This window comes from Cyprinodon tularosa, unplaced genomic scaffold (assembly GCF_016077235.1).
Source record: "Cyprinodon tularosa strain WSP-4 unplaced genomic scaffold, ASM1607723v1 ctg53, whole genome shotgun sequence".
Taxonomy (NCBI): Eukaryota; Metazoa; Chordata; class Actinopteri; order Cyprinodontiformes; family Cyprinodontidae; genus Cyprinodon; species Cyprinodon tularosa.
The window spans coordinates 633,676-648,055 of record NW_024039263.1 but is presented as its reverse complement, the minus strand read 5'-3'; the positions used below and the strand labels follow the sequence as shown (position 1 = coordinate 648,055).

The 14,380-nt window shown below is 38.6% G+C and overlaps 1 protein-coding gene across 5 annotated transcripts in view; it reads right to left on the bottom strand.

Moving 5' to 3' along the window:
• Positions 1-1,567, bottom strand: part of LOC119795991 (guanine nucleotide exchange factor VAV3) — a 142,087-nt gene extending 140,520 nt beyond the window's left edge. For 3 of the 5 annotated variants that reach the window (XM_038304272.1, XM_038304273.1, XM_038304274.1), the window contains exon 1: positions 1,080-1,567. In XM_038304272.1, coding sequence (XP_038160200.1) covers positions 1,080-1,286 — 207 coding nt within the window. In that variant the 5' untranslated portion in view covers positions 1,287-1,567. The remainder of the gene's footprint in view (positions 1-1,079) is intronic. The other 2 variants (XM_038304276.1, XM_038304277.1) reach the window with 1 other exon arrangement.
• Between the last annotated feature and the right edge of the window lie 12,813 nt (positions 1,568-14,380).

Genomic DNA, 14,380 nt, shown 5'->3' with positions numbered 1-14,380 from the left:
GGTATCTGACAAACAGGATCTGCATGGCCACAACTCATCTATCTATATATGCATTTATCTATCTATCTATCTATCTATCTATCTATCTATCTATCTATCTATCTATCTATCTATCTATCTATCTATCTATCTATCTATCTATCTATCTACACATTTATCTATCTAAAATACAGTCAAGATGTGGCCAAAGGTTCTACAATTTTGGTCAGACAGGGCTCCACTAAGTGCAACCAAACCTATTCTTCACAGGACTTAAGGAATTTTATCATTGCAAATGGAACAACAACACAAAAGTTACATTTCATTAACCTTTGTCCAAGCATTTCTTAATCATTCATGGAAAAGAAAAAGAAAACAAAATCATGGGGGCAGCAAGTTTGGGTGGAAATGGTGTGTGGGTGTGTGGAGGGCGCAAAGGAGGATCCCTACTTTACAAAGTTTCATCTTAAATGTTAATGTATAATATAAAAGTATATTAGGTTTCTACTAGTGAATTGTTACTTTAAACATCACGTTAAGAATAGTAACAATCAGGGAAATCCGACTATCTTGTTTGGCTGTATTCTTGCAAACTTGGAAAGTTGGGTAATTATCCCACCGAACGTCATACAGCTTTTATCGAGTTTATGCTTTACCTCTTACTGCAAACGAGAGACAAGTAAAATAACAAAACTTTTTTGCTTGAACTAATCTCGATGTGGCCCCCTTCCCTTCGGGAGTAGATTTGCACAAAAGAATAAGTGCAATTAATAAAAAACGCCATTCTTAATTACTTAAAGGCGTCTGTTTTCAAGTGTTTTCCGGCAACAGATTGTATGCGGTAAGAAAAATAAAAGTGTGAATAAAATAGTTTAAAATAAGAATAATTCTCAAAATTATTAAGCCGAAAGCTATAAATAAATCACTTCAATTGGATTTTATGTAGTTTCGCTTCGAAATAGTGCCCTCACTTCAGAAAATGTACAAAATGTATAAAAGACTGTGATTCTTATGGAGTTCGGCAGACTGACATCATCGCGGCTCAAGTGGAGTTTGACGCCCAGTGGAGGCAGGGGCATCGAGGGGATTACGTCTCTTACCTGTGACATTTGTGGTCGGAGGTTGATCTCCTTCAGGTTGATGCACTGGGGCTTCAGGTTGTTGAGCAGATGGCACAGGAGGACTCCATCCCGGAGGGTCTGAGCCAAGTCAAATACCTGCGCTGACTCCCATGTCACCCTGTGGCTAGCCGGGAGCACCTTGCATTCGATCAGCCACAGCGCGCACTGCCTCCAGTACTCCATCATTATTCTGTCTTCGTCCGGAGCGCGTTTGTTTCAGGTCTACCTGGAAATCAAACTGCTAACGGTCCGGTTACACCTCAAGCCGTTTTCTCTTTTTCCTTGTTTTTTTAACAGATCGGACCCATGCCAGAGCAGCCCGACTGGAAACCCGATGGGAGGAGAGGTGAAAAAGCGCCAGGGAGCCTCTGGATGCGGACGGTGCGCTCCACGGATGACAGTCCGGTGTGGCGAGCCTGAAGCTGTGTTGATGGAGCGCGTCCTGCACCCTTCCTCTCTCACTTACGCTCTCTCTCCCTCTCTGTTTCTCTTCCCTCCCCCTCACCCAGTTCCTCACCTCTTCCGCTTGCCAAACGGGCTCATTGAACAATTACAGTAGAAGAAACAACACGACTTCCCCTTTGTAAGGTGAAATCAGCATGGGTTATTTCTAATGACATTGTATAAAGCAAACTGCTGAATATTAGAGATAATATTTTAAGTATGTTTGCATGCTCCAGTTGCAAATAATCGTTCAACGAACCAAGCATGAACCACTTTCCCTTATCTATCTATCTATCTATACCTCCCAATAAATATGTTATTAAAATGAAGTGAAACTCATATTTTATGTTGATGCATTTGGACACCATGTGAACTATTTCTAGGAACTGAATGAATATCTTCCTGCAAATGATAGCCCAATCTCGTTTCTCAAAAAAAAAAAAGAAGTCAAAACCTAATGTGTGAGTAATTAAAAGAAACATTTATTTTGTATATAAACAAATGTCTCATATATGTGGTCAACACAATCACAGAAAGAGTACTTGACTAAACAGCTTTTTTTACAGAGTAGGCCTACTCATCCAAATACTTACGTATATGGAAAGCTGAGTGGAAGGAAAACCTTTTACTAGAAAAGCTTTTTGTGGCCTAAACATGAAGTATCTCCAACCAGCATAGTATATGGATTCAATTAGGGCTGCAACAACAAATCGATAAAATCGATAAAAATCGACTTTTAAAAGCGTTGGCAACGAATTTCATCATCGATTAGTTGTGTCGCGCGATTAATGCGTCATCCGCCGCCGCCGTCATCACTGCCACTTGACTGAAACGGGGGAAGAAAAAAAAATTACGGCAGAGCGAGCCAGCGCTGCAGGGCACAGTGTTGCCAACTCAGCGACTTTGTCGCTATATTTTGCGACTTTACAGACCCCTCCAGCGACTATTTTTTAAAAAAGCGACTAGCGACAAATCTGGCGACTTTTTACGGTGTCACTGGCGGCTTTTGGAGACTCTTACGTGAAAGCATGTATGGTTCCTACTCTTGTCCTGCAAGAGTGGGGGCGCCTCCCCCATCCCAACCCCGTTCTCCCACAGGAGTCCCTCTCAGCGCTGCTGTCAGAGCCAGCAGGATGTTTACCCTCAGCGTCCAGACTGCAAATGAAGCGCGAATGCGCCGGGATTGACGGCGCAAATTGATCACAATAAATAAAATAGCCTTTATAAATAAATTAACTTGCAAATAATGAGGGCAAGGCTTTTAAAGTTTAAATCTTCTGGCAAAGATAAAGTAAAGAAGATCCTGCAATTTATTGAAGTAAAGCAGAATAAAATCCAGCAAGATCAGTAATATGTCAATTAATTATATGCCACATTGCCATGTAAATATCTGTCTTTGGAGGATGTGTTTTTTAGCACCCCTAGTTCTCTCATTTTTATTCCAAATACAATTTATAACTTGAATCACAGGGCTATTTTTATCTCTATGGTTCAGTATTTTCTCAAGTAGCATCTTTAACTGCTATACTTTCCTGTCTTAAAAGGCAGAACTCTTCTAGTCTAAAAAAACCTCATTTGTTGAAATGGGGGGACCTATTGTTTGAGCCCCTTAGGGGCTTTTAAAAACAAAAATGTCTTTTTTTGCGCTTTATGAAACAAAGTACCCTATATTTTGTGGATGTTCAGCTACATTTCTCATGTAAGTTTGCGTAGTTTTAACACAAACATTTTTTTTTCCATATTGCACGAGTACAATTAATGAGCAACCTGTACTTGTGTGCTTGTTTGTTCTGTCTAAAATGTTTATTTTGGAATAAAGAGGTTAGTATAAAAAATATTTTTTGTCCGATTCATCGTTTAATCGAAAAAATAATCGGCCAATTCATCGATTTTTAAAATAATCGTTAGTTGCAGCCCTAGATTCAATGCTGTTTTGGGGGTCATTTGATATATGAAAATACTGCATTAACAGAGCATGGCATGTGGTTTAGTCTACATGATGCGCTGTTATAAACTATACTGCATAACCACTATAAAGCTGCTTCGATTCGCTTATAAGCCTCTAAATATAAGCAGATATATGATCAAGCCACAGGACTGTACTCTGTTGTCCAATAATTAAACTCTCTCATTGCTTAAAACACAGTTCTAAGTAGGTGTATGTCAACTTCTTATTTTTAATATTTTTTATTCTCTTATATTATCTGATATTAGTCTAGTAATTTGAAAAAAAAATCTTAATTATATTGGTTAAACCTGAAAGCAATTGAAACTACAGAAGTTTATTATAATCTAACATTTAATTGAAGAAAAATCCTCCAATTATTGTAAAATTAGATATTAAAAGAAACTAAACAGCTGCCCAGGAAACAGGGAGGTCATTTAACTATTACATGGAAGCTGTTTACAGAGTACTCATCCAAATACATATATGGAAAGTTGAGTGGAAGGAAAACCTTTCACTGGAAAAGATTTTTGTGGCCTAAACAAAAAGTATTTCCAACCAGCATAGTATATGGATTCAATGCTGTTTTGGGGGTCATTTGATATGAAAATACTGCATTAACAGACCATGGCGTGTGGTTTAGTGTACATGATGGGCTATTATACGCTATACTGTATAACCACTATAAAGCTGCTTCGATTCACTTATAAGCGATGAAGCCACAGGATTTGTGTACTCTGTTGTCCAAAAATTAGAGTCTCTCATCGCTTAAAACACAGCATACTTCTGAATTTTTATATTTTTTATTATGTGATATTAGTCTAGTAATTTACAAAAAAAATCTTAATTATATTGTTTAAACCTGAAAGCAGTTGAAACTAGAAAAGTTTATTATAATCTAGCGTTTAATTGAAGAAAAATCCTCCAATAACAATAAAATTAGTAATTAAAAGAAACATTTATTTTTGAGAAACAAATGTCTCTCTGTCGTCACATATGTGGTCAACACAATCACAGAAAGAATACTTGACTAAACAGCAGTCCAGGAAACAGGGAGGTCATTTAACTGTTACGTATAAGCTGTTTACAGAGTACTCATCCAAATACATATATGGAAAGTTGAGTGGAAGCAAAACCTTTTACAGGAAAAGATTTTTGTGGCCTAAACAAAAAGTATTTCCAACTCGCATAGTATATGGATTCAATGCTGTTTTGGAGACTGCTCTGTTATGAAAAATACTGCAATAACAGAGCATGATGTGATAGATGGGTTCCAACATGATGTGCTATTATGCTATAACCACTTTAAAACTGCTTGGATTCGCTTATAAGCCTCTAAATATAAGCAGAGATATGATCAAGCCAGAGGATTTGTATATCATTCATTTTTAGGTAAGAGGAAGATGTTTTTGTCATTCTTTCAAAGTCCATGTCTTTGTTAATGTCAGGTTAATTTGTTACAAATGATGCAAATAAGTACTGGAAACATACTAGCATTGTTGAATCTTTGCATGCTCTACAGCAGTCCATCTGAGGTGTGGAGCTGCTAAAAGTGGCATACTGCAGAGGTAGGATGCTAACATTTTTTCGGTCAATGCTGGAAATACCAACAGGAAGTCAGTTCTGGTCTGTCCCAACAGGCAGAAGTCAGTCCCAATGGAAAATTGATGGAGTCGGTTTCAATCCAGGGAGTTTAGGTTTAAAATTAAGATTAGGATTATCTCTCTGTGAAGGGGATTAAATTAGGTTAAATATTAAATCTACTGACTTTAGGTTTAAGTTTTCTCTAATATCTCAGATTTTTTTTTTTTTGTCTGCTTGTTTTACAGAACTTTATTGGGACATGTAGACAAACAGCCGACAGGTGCCATTTATCTAAAAAAAATTGTTGAAATTTAAATATCTTCGAATTATATACGTTTTTAAATTAAATCATTTAATGGAAATGGCTGAATAAGCCAATATGCACTTCTGATGCAGGATTTCAAAATGGTGGTGCCCTGACCCATACGGTCCCTGTCTGGACTGTTGGAGTTTCTCTGTGTATTCATACTGTAACATCAGGAATTAACATCAAATCTACGTCAAGGGGCTTTTTTTTAAATCAGACTTTAAAATAGTGCCTCAATAAAAATAGTTGTATAAAACAAAAATGAATGTCATGATATAAGTCATGGTGGCAGCTTGAAAATAGGAAGTGAAAGTCATCCAAAAAATAGAGTACAGCCCTGCATCATAGCAGAGGTGTCAAGTAGACTTAAGTACACTTTTGAGGTATCTATACTTTACTCCATTACTTATTTGTCTCTACTCATTCCATTTTCACACAAGAATCTATACTTTCTATTCCTTACATTTTTAAAACAATCATTACTCGTTACTCTTGGCTTCGGTTTAATGTTTATAAATATTTATTTCACGTCATGTCCTCCATCCAGTGCAGATCACTAGTGTAATTGGATGAGTCATATAATGCAAACGTCAAATTTGTTCTGACACTAAAGGAAATCATCAGAAGCAAGCAGGTGTTCTTCAAACTGCAAACGTGAATTGTCTATGCCATGCTACAATTTCGGATTCAGAAAAAGATGTTGAAATGTCTGAAAGGTCGGACACAGGCGAGAGCGTATCAGGAGACGGAGACCAACAAGACCTCCCTCATTCTTGGCCCTATCTCAAAATTTTTTTGGAAATTGTCAAAAAATTGAGCTTTAAAATTATTTTTAAAGTTTACTTTATACTTTTATACTTTCAGTAGTTTTTGGAGCGCAAACTTTTGCACTTTTACTTTAGTAAAGAGGTCAAGTTGATACTTTTACCAAAATGTTTTTAAACTGCAATATCTATACTTCTACTTAAGTAAGAAAGGTGTATACTATTGACACCACTGCATGATAGAGATCAGCCTGGGACTGTGCCGAGTTAGTAAGGAAGTCAAGGTTGCCTTACCCCATTTTTCAACTAATCTCCATGTTGAGTCTGGTCTTTTTCATCTATAAATAGATTTTTGCTGGTTTCAGATAAGGAAGCGTTGTTGACTAATCAACCACACTGATACACATACATTTATTATAGCAATACAGTTCAAAAGGTGGGACTTATATACATATACAAGACAATAAATCATTAAAAAAAAGACTCAAATCAACCTGCATTATCTTGTACTATATTGCATTACAGCTAAAGCTCAAAAGTAAACAAAGTTATTCTCAGGTTGATGCAAAACCAGGGAGCACACAGAGTTTGCTGACAGTTCTGGTCAATTAAACAAACTAATCATTTTAAACATCCCTATTTTCCCTATTTATACATAGTACAAGTGAATCTAATTAACTTAGAATATTCATAGAAAAATTAATTATTTGTTTAAATAAACTGAAAAAGTGACACTCATAATTCATATTAAAGAGATTTGTGATTATGTAAAATTTTACTGAAGAATATCTTCAAATAGCTGTTTTATATGAGCCTTTACGAATAAAACATTGTTTTATGAGCAGACTGACACCTGAGTAGTTCAGCACCGATGCATCTACAGTATAAGCCTGTAGCCTATTTTCCCTGAATTTACTTTGGGTTGGAGGTTCCCACACTGTTCAGCCAACCCAGTCTCATGGGAAAATGGACCTCCACCCAAGTTAAAGCAGTTTTAGAGAACTTTTTAGTTCTGGTCGATTTTTGCTCCCCCCAGTGGTCAAAAGCTGTATTGTTTGCCTAAAGGAAGACAGCATTTCCCATGAGAATCAGGACATAGTTCAGATTTTTGGGTAAATTACAATAGAATTTGTGTACAGACTATTTATACAGTTACTTTGACTTCATATGGAATTTAAGGTTTTATATATATATATATGGAAATTAAATGCATTTTATGGTCTTTATATGAGAGTTAGTTGACAGAAAATGGGATTGATGCAGGAAGGCTGATCGGTCCTGGACACATCATGGACTAATGGGGTCGACCTACGAGGAGAGCATTCATCGCAGGGTTGAAACCCAACACACAGGATGCAATAGCAAATGCAGTATTTCCAATCAAGCTCTTGGGTCACATGTCTTCAAGAAATTTAATTGGTTGTGAAATTTGAGTTGTTTTGATGTTTTCAACACAATGATTGTCAGACAAGGAGAGACAAGGGATGGCAGCCCACTGTTCCCTAAGGGGACGGGTTAAATGTAGATAGTTCATTTCGTTGCTGTGTACTTGTGACAGTGTAGTGACAATAAAGGAAAAACAAAACAAAAAAAAGGATGAAGAGTCAGAAAAATAGGGTAAATCGTGATTGCATTAAGGAACAAAAAAAAAGGAAAGGTTGTACATGGCTAAAAGAGGCCAAACAACTGTCGCCTCATCACAGGTGCTTCGCCCTGTGTCATTGCCACACTCAGTAGAAAGTGTGGCAATTGCCCTATCGAGCAATAGTCCTTTCGTTTTCTTCACCGGCTCAGAAAGGCCTAAAAACAAGAGCCATTACACCAAAGTTGTGGGTGCAGTCCAGACTATGTAAACGTAATATTACCTCTGAGTAGGGTGAATGCCACTAGAAAATTACTTTAACAGTCCTATCAAAGCTGTTTTCTGCCATACTTTTTCCTTTCAATAAACTTTCCAATAAAAAGCTCTGAAAGAGCACGCTCTGAACATCCAGCTTATTTAGCGATGACCTTTCATGGCATACCCTCTTTCTTGTATAGAGTGTTGAACAGCTATATATTTAGCAGTCTTCCCCATGATTGTATCAGTGATAAATCTACTTAATGTTAATAATATACTAATTGTAAAAAAAGAAAACTATAAATTCTGAATGCATATATCCAGAAATGCACCATTCAATGTTATCATTACCATTCTGACTAGTAGGAACATCCAGAGTGCTTAAAGCCAGAGGATGCTATACAAGATATTTCTGAATAAAAAATGATTGCATTTCAAAATATTAAGAAGGAAATACCGTATTTGCACCAGTTATCAGTGGGACCATCATGCTACAGAAAGAGGTAATAAATAAATTGTGTTTTATCTTTATTGCAGGAAAGTGTGCATTGCACTTCCCATACAGGGCTGCAAGAGAAGCAGAAACCCAATCTGTGAAAACCTATCCAAACCTGGAAGAGGAAAGTGCTGGTAATCACATTAACAGTCAGAGAAGGTGCTTTTATAGTCTTGGAGTGTTTATAGAAAGACTGGACAAGCTGAACTGCGCGCCTTCCGGATCAATTTCGTCTTCAGAAGGTTTCACTGTTATCACAAGTGGGAACCTTGACAACGGAATAACACTGCAGAGAGTTTTTCTTTCTGAAGAGCACTGCTCTGAGGATTTACATACAATATTCTGACATAAAAGGCTGTGAAGATTAGACAGCTGATCATAAGCGAGGGGGTTCAGCATTCCCACTTCGCCTCTCCCTTATTCAAAAACTGAAAAAAATGGGAGGCAGTTGAGCTGTACGGCCTTCGATTCTTCCACAGTGGTCACACTGGATGCCGTGGCTAACATAGCACAGATGACACAAGAGGTGGCTGCAGAAGCTAGATGCTGGCATACCTTGTTGCACCCCTTCTCCTGTTTCAACTTCCTCTTCCACACTGGGCGCCTGTGAGGTCTGGCAGTTATCACCATGACTTTAATTAATGTTACACACAGGCTCCCAGCAAAAGCACATAGGGTTTTGACAGCCATGCAGGATGTTGTTCCATTAAAGCTCTCAATAACTGATCAATTGCTGATGGTAATAATTACCCACTTGGGAAACTGTAAAACCTAAAAGCTTTTTAAGCACAAACCAGCAGCAAAAAACTAGTCATGCAAAGAGGTTATAGAATTTATTTTACACCGGTGAATTTGCATCAAAACATCCTCAATTTTCTATTAACAGATTTGACTAACCTTGCAATGACTAACCATGTGAGCCTCCCAGCAGCTGTATGATAAAACACATTGTGAATGTGACGCGATCTCAGGCTGTCACTGTTTATTATTAATACACAAATATTTAGCCAGAAATAGACATTTTCATTTTATTTAAAATGACTTTATTACCAGTTCAAAGGGTTTCTCCATCCAAATGGGCTGAAAATGATTTGCATCTTCAGCACAAACCATCATAACGTGACAAGATGGGGATATATTGTAAGAGACTTTCAATGGTGGAATGGCTTTTGGTGCCAGATAGTTTGGTCTGAGTGTGTCTGAATTATGCAACAATAATTAGAGAGACTTTTTTTTAAATATTCCTGCTACATCCTCTGTAGGTTCCATACTTTAAGACTGTTTTATAACTATGATACCTACTGCAACAAATATGCTACAAAGACACGTCTACAAGCTTTGTTTTAGAAATGATCTCTTCTATGATTCAGTAAAAAAATATGATGTGATATGTCTACCTTTCTTTTAAGCATGTATCATTTATTAATCTAGTGTTTTTCCAAAAAATTAAAGCCATCAGAAGTTTTCTTTTGCTTTGAATGTCTGATGTACGTACATGGAACACAGTTTAAACATGTTTTACTCAGTGTAATAAAATCTGTGTTAGATAATGACTGTTTTCATTTTTCATTTTCATTTCATTGTTTCTCAAGATGAACAATTGAAGGTGATAATTATTATATCCTCCAGGAACTGTTTGCTCTTGAAGCAAAATTTGAATAAAAAAATTTACCAAAGGGGATGGATGGATGAATGGATGGATGCATCCATCCATCCATCCATCCATCCATCCATCCATCCATCCATCCATCCATCCATCCATCCATCCATCCATCCATCCATCCATCTACCCATCCATCCATCCATCCATCCATCCATCCATCCACACATCAATCTACCCATCCATCCATCCATCCATCCATCCATCCATCCATCCATCCATCCACACATCAATCTACCCATCCATCCATCCATCCATCCATCCACACATCAATCTACCCATCCATCCATCCATCCATCCATCCATCCATCCACACATCAATCTACCCATCCATCCATCCATCCATCCACACATCAATCTACCCATCCATCCATCCATCCATCCATCCATCCATCCACACATCAATCTACCCATCCATCCATCCATCCATCCACACATCAATCTACCCATCCATCCATCCATCCATCCATCCATCCATCCACACATCAATCTACCCATCCATCCATCCATCCATCCATCCATCCATCCACACATCAATCTACCCATCCATCCATCCATCCATCCATCCATCCATCCACACATCAATCTACCCATCCATCCATCCATCCATCCATCCATCCATCCATCCATCCATCCATCCACACATCAATCTACCCATCCATCCATCCATCCATTCACACATCAATCTACCCATCCATCCATCCATCCATCCATCCACACATCAATCTACCCATCCATCCATCCATCCATCCATCCATCCATCCATCCACACATCAATCTACCCATCCATCCATCCATCCATCCATCCATCCATCCATCCACACATCAATCTACCCATCCATCCATCCATCCATCCATCCACACATCAATCTACCCATCCATCCATCCATCCATCCATCCATCCATCCATCCATCCATCCACACATCAATCTACCCATCCATCCATCCATCCATCCATCCATCCATCCATCCATCCATCCATTCACACATCAATCTACCCATCCATCCATCCATCCATCCACACATCAATCTACCCATCCATCCATCCATCCATCCATCCATCCATCCATCCATCCATCCACACATCAATCTACCCATCCATCCATCCATCCATCCATCCATCCATCCATCCATCCATCCACACATCAATCTACCCATCCATCCATCCATCCATCCATCCATCCATCCATCCATCCACACATCAATCTACCCATCCATCCATCCATCCATCCATCCATCCATCCACACATCAATCTACCCATCCATCCATCCATCCATCCATCATTCTACCCATCCATCCATCCATCCATCCATCCATCCATCCATCCATACATCAATCTACCCATCCACCCATCCACCCATCCATCCATCCATCCATCCATCCATCCATCCATCCATCCATCATTCTACCCATCCATCCATCCATCCATCCATCCATCCATACATCAATCTACCCATCCATCCATCCATCCATCCATCCATCCATACATCAATCTACCCATCCATCCATCCATCCATCCATCCATCCATCCATCTATCCATCCATCCATCAATCTACCCATCCATCCATCCATCCATCCATCTATCCATCCATCCATCCATCCATCCATCAATCTACCCATCCATCCATCCATCCATCCATCCATCAATCTACCCATCCATCCATCCATCCATCCATCCATCCATCCATCCATCCATCCATCCATCCATCCATCCATCCATCCATCCATCCATCCATCCATCCATCCATCCATCCATCCATCCATCCAAGTAAACGTATTATGCAGTTCACCCTAAAGGTGGGATCTCGGTTTCAGAGAAAATATGATCGAAATATGATCAAGCTTGTAAACAGAGCTGTTTAATGCAAGATATGCAAGATATTATAATACATACAAAATTTAAAAGAAAAAAAAACACCTACTGCCAAGAAAATATATATAAATTACTAACTGTAAATAAAAATATCATAAGGAATTAGTTGACAGACAGACGGACAGACAGAAATATCTAATTAAATATCTAATTGATTAATTCTGAAAACCAAAGATAGCAAAGAATACTATCATGAGTTGACAAACATATTCAAAATGGTGACATCATGATGACTTTGTTCACACTGCGCTCTCAGGGGAGCTGTCCAAAAATCCACATTCCTTTGCCTCTAAGACGTACATGGTGCACATTTTGAAAATTTTTGAGATGTACTATTTTAGTTTCTGGAACTGGATAAAAAAAAAAGGGAAAATCTACTGAATAATTGCTGAGGAGAGTGACATTTGAGCAAGAAAAGAAGATGTACTACAGTACACAGGAAACAGAAACAGTAATGACTGCTGTCAGGCAATGAACACAAATCATAATAATCAGTCAATATTCTGTATTTATGCGAACGTCTTTGAGGCCTGAAGAGGAGCGTCCAAGTGGAAATCTGGAGCAATCAATAAGACAGCAGCCTGTGGCCACCTGCTTGACAAAAAGGTGGTAACAACACATGATCTGAGCCCTGCTGAATCATTAGGAGGGGGATTAGGGGTGGTGGGGGGGGACTGACTGCGAAAGCAATGCAGCTAACGGGCATGAATTCATTTTGCAAACACTTTTCCCATGAAATGTTTATATTCCTGTAGAAAATTAGCAATAGAAAACAAGTGTGCAGCAACTTTTTCCACAGCAGAGGCACAATGTAATCAAATGCCTTCATGCAATAAAGACATTAAGCTTTGCTTGACGTCTGCTTTAGACCTTTTGTTGCTGTTTGTGCTCAAAGCACTATTTTTGCTCAAGCAGCTCTTTGTTCTTTTACTTTGCTTCTTGTAGCCATAACACTCATACTAAACCTGATTTAAGAAAAAAAGAAAAATAAGCATTACACAGAGAGCTGAAGGAAGCCACGAGAGCTCAGCATTCATTTCAAGGTTTAGGCATCAAGCAGTGAAAAGCCATCTCTCCACTCCTCATCAAATCCTCCCTATCATCCTCCCTTTTCTGCAAGTGTCATTTATAGACACCTCCTGCCCATTGTGTCATTTGATCTGGTGACGGTGGCAGATCTATTTGTGCATCTCTTTCATCTCTCTGTGAAGGGCATGGTATCTCCCAGCTAAACACAGCAAAAGCTCTTGTTTATTCAGCAGATTAACCATTTGAAGATATGTCTCAGCTGTACTGGTGACTCAGAATTTTCCTATACATTTCAACACTGTGTCTCCTCATCACAGCCTGAATTAATTATTCTCTTCTCTAATCCAATTCTAATTCATTTGTTAGCATGAGATCTCATTAAATACAGTTTCTCAAGTAGCTTTTGCTGCATTTAAAAGCAGGGTGTTGTAGCAGGAAGTGGGTCAGCATGAAGACCAGAGGGGGGTCACACAGAAGCTGCAGCTTTTCTTCATTGTTTTCTAGTTATGGCTATTGACTGCCTGCTTCTACTCTCTCTCAGCGTTAGCTTTTTTTTTTTTTTTTGCTGTTTTAGGGAGTCGGGAGTGAAATCAATGGCCTGGGATACCCGTGGGAGGCCTGGGATAAGTGGCGACAGGCCGGGATTAGCAGGGTCTCATTGGAGATGTTACACTGGGGAGGATCAGGTGGGATACAAGCAAAATAGAGGCAATGGACTGAAAGATACAGTGAAGGAAAGTAAATCGACACAGCACAGCCAGTCTGTTATAGTAATGCTAGGTTACTTGATGTGAAACTATTGACCAGTTTGCTGGAATATTTTTGCACTACAAATGAGCATATAGTTACTGGTACTATTATATCCTGTTTATGTGTTTATAATAATAATTTTTTTAATGCAAGAAATGTAAAAATAGTTAATAAATCTAATACTGCAAGATTTTTATCCCGATTCAAGACTAAATCCCACTCCAGATGTCTACTTCAGCCTCAAATGTATTCAGATTTTCCAGGAAGCTCTTTGTAAAAGCCAACATTTGCAACTAATCAAGGCCTTCTTCAGCTTCATTATGACACCTCAAACACCTGGACCGTTCATTGAGAATAAAGGCTCTGATCACACAGGAAGAGCACATGATTGAGATGTAAGACTTACAGCAATACTGATTCAAGAGCATAAGAAAAATCAGCTGGTATTTGTTCCAGATTATTTATAAATGAGCCAAAGAGGTTTGGGGATTCCGCTTTGTGGAGTAATGAACAGTTTCAGCCTGATGCAAACATAGTTGCTGGTTATGCTCCAGCTGCAGGCAGCGCTTCAGAAGTATCTTTCAAA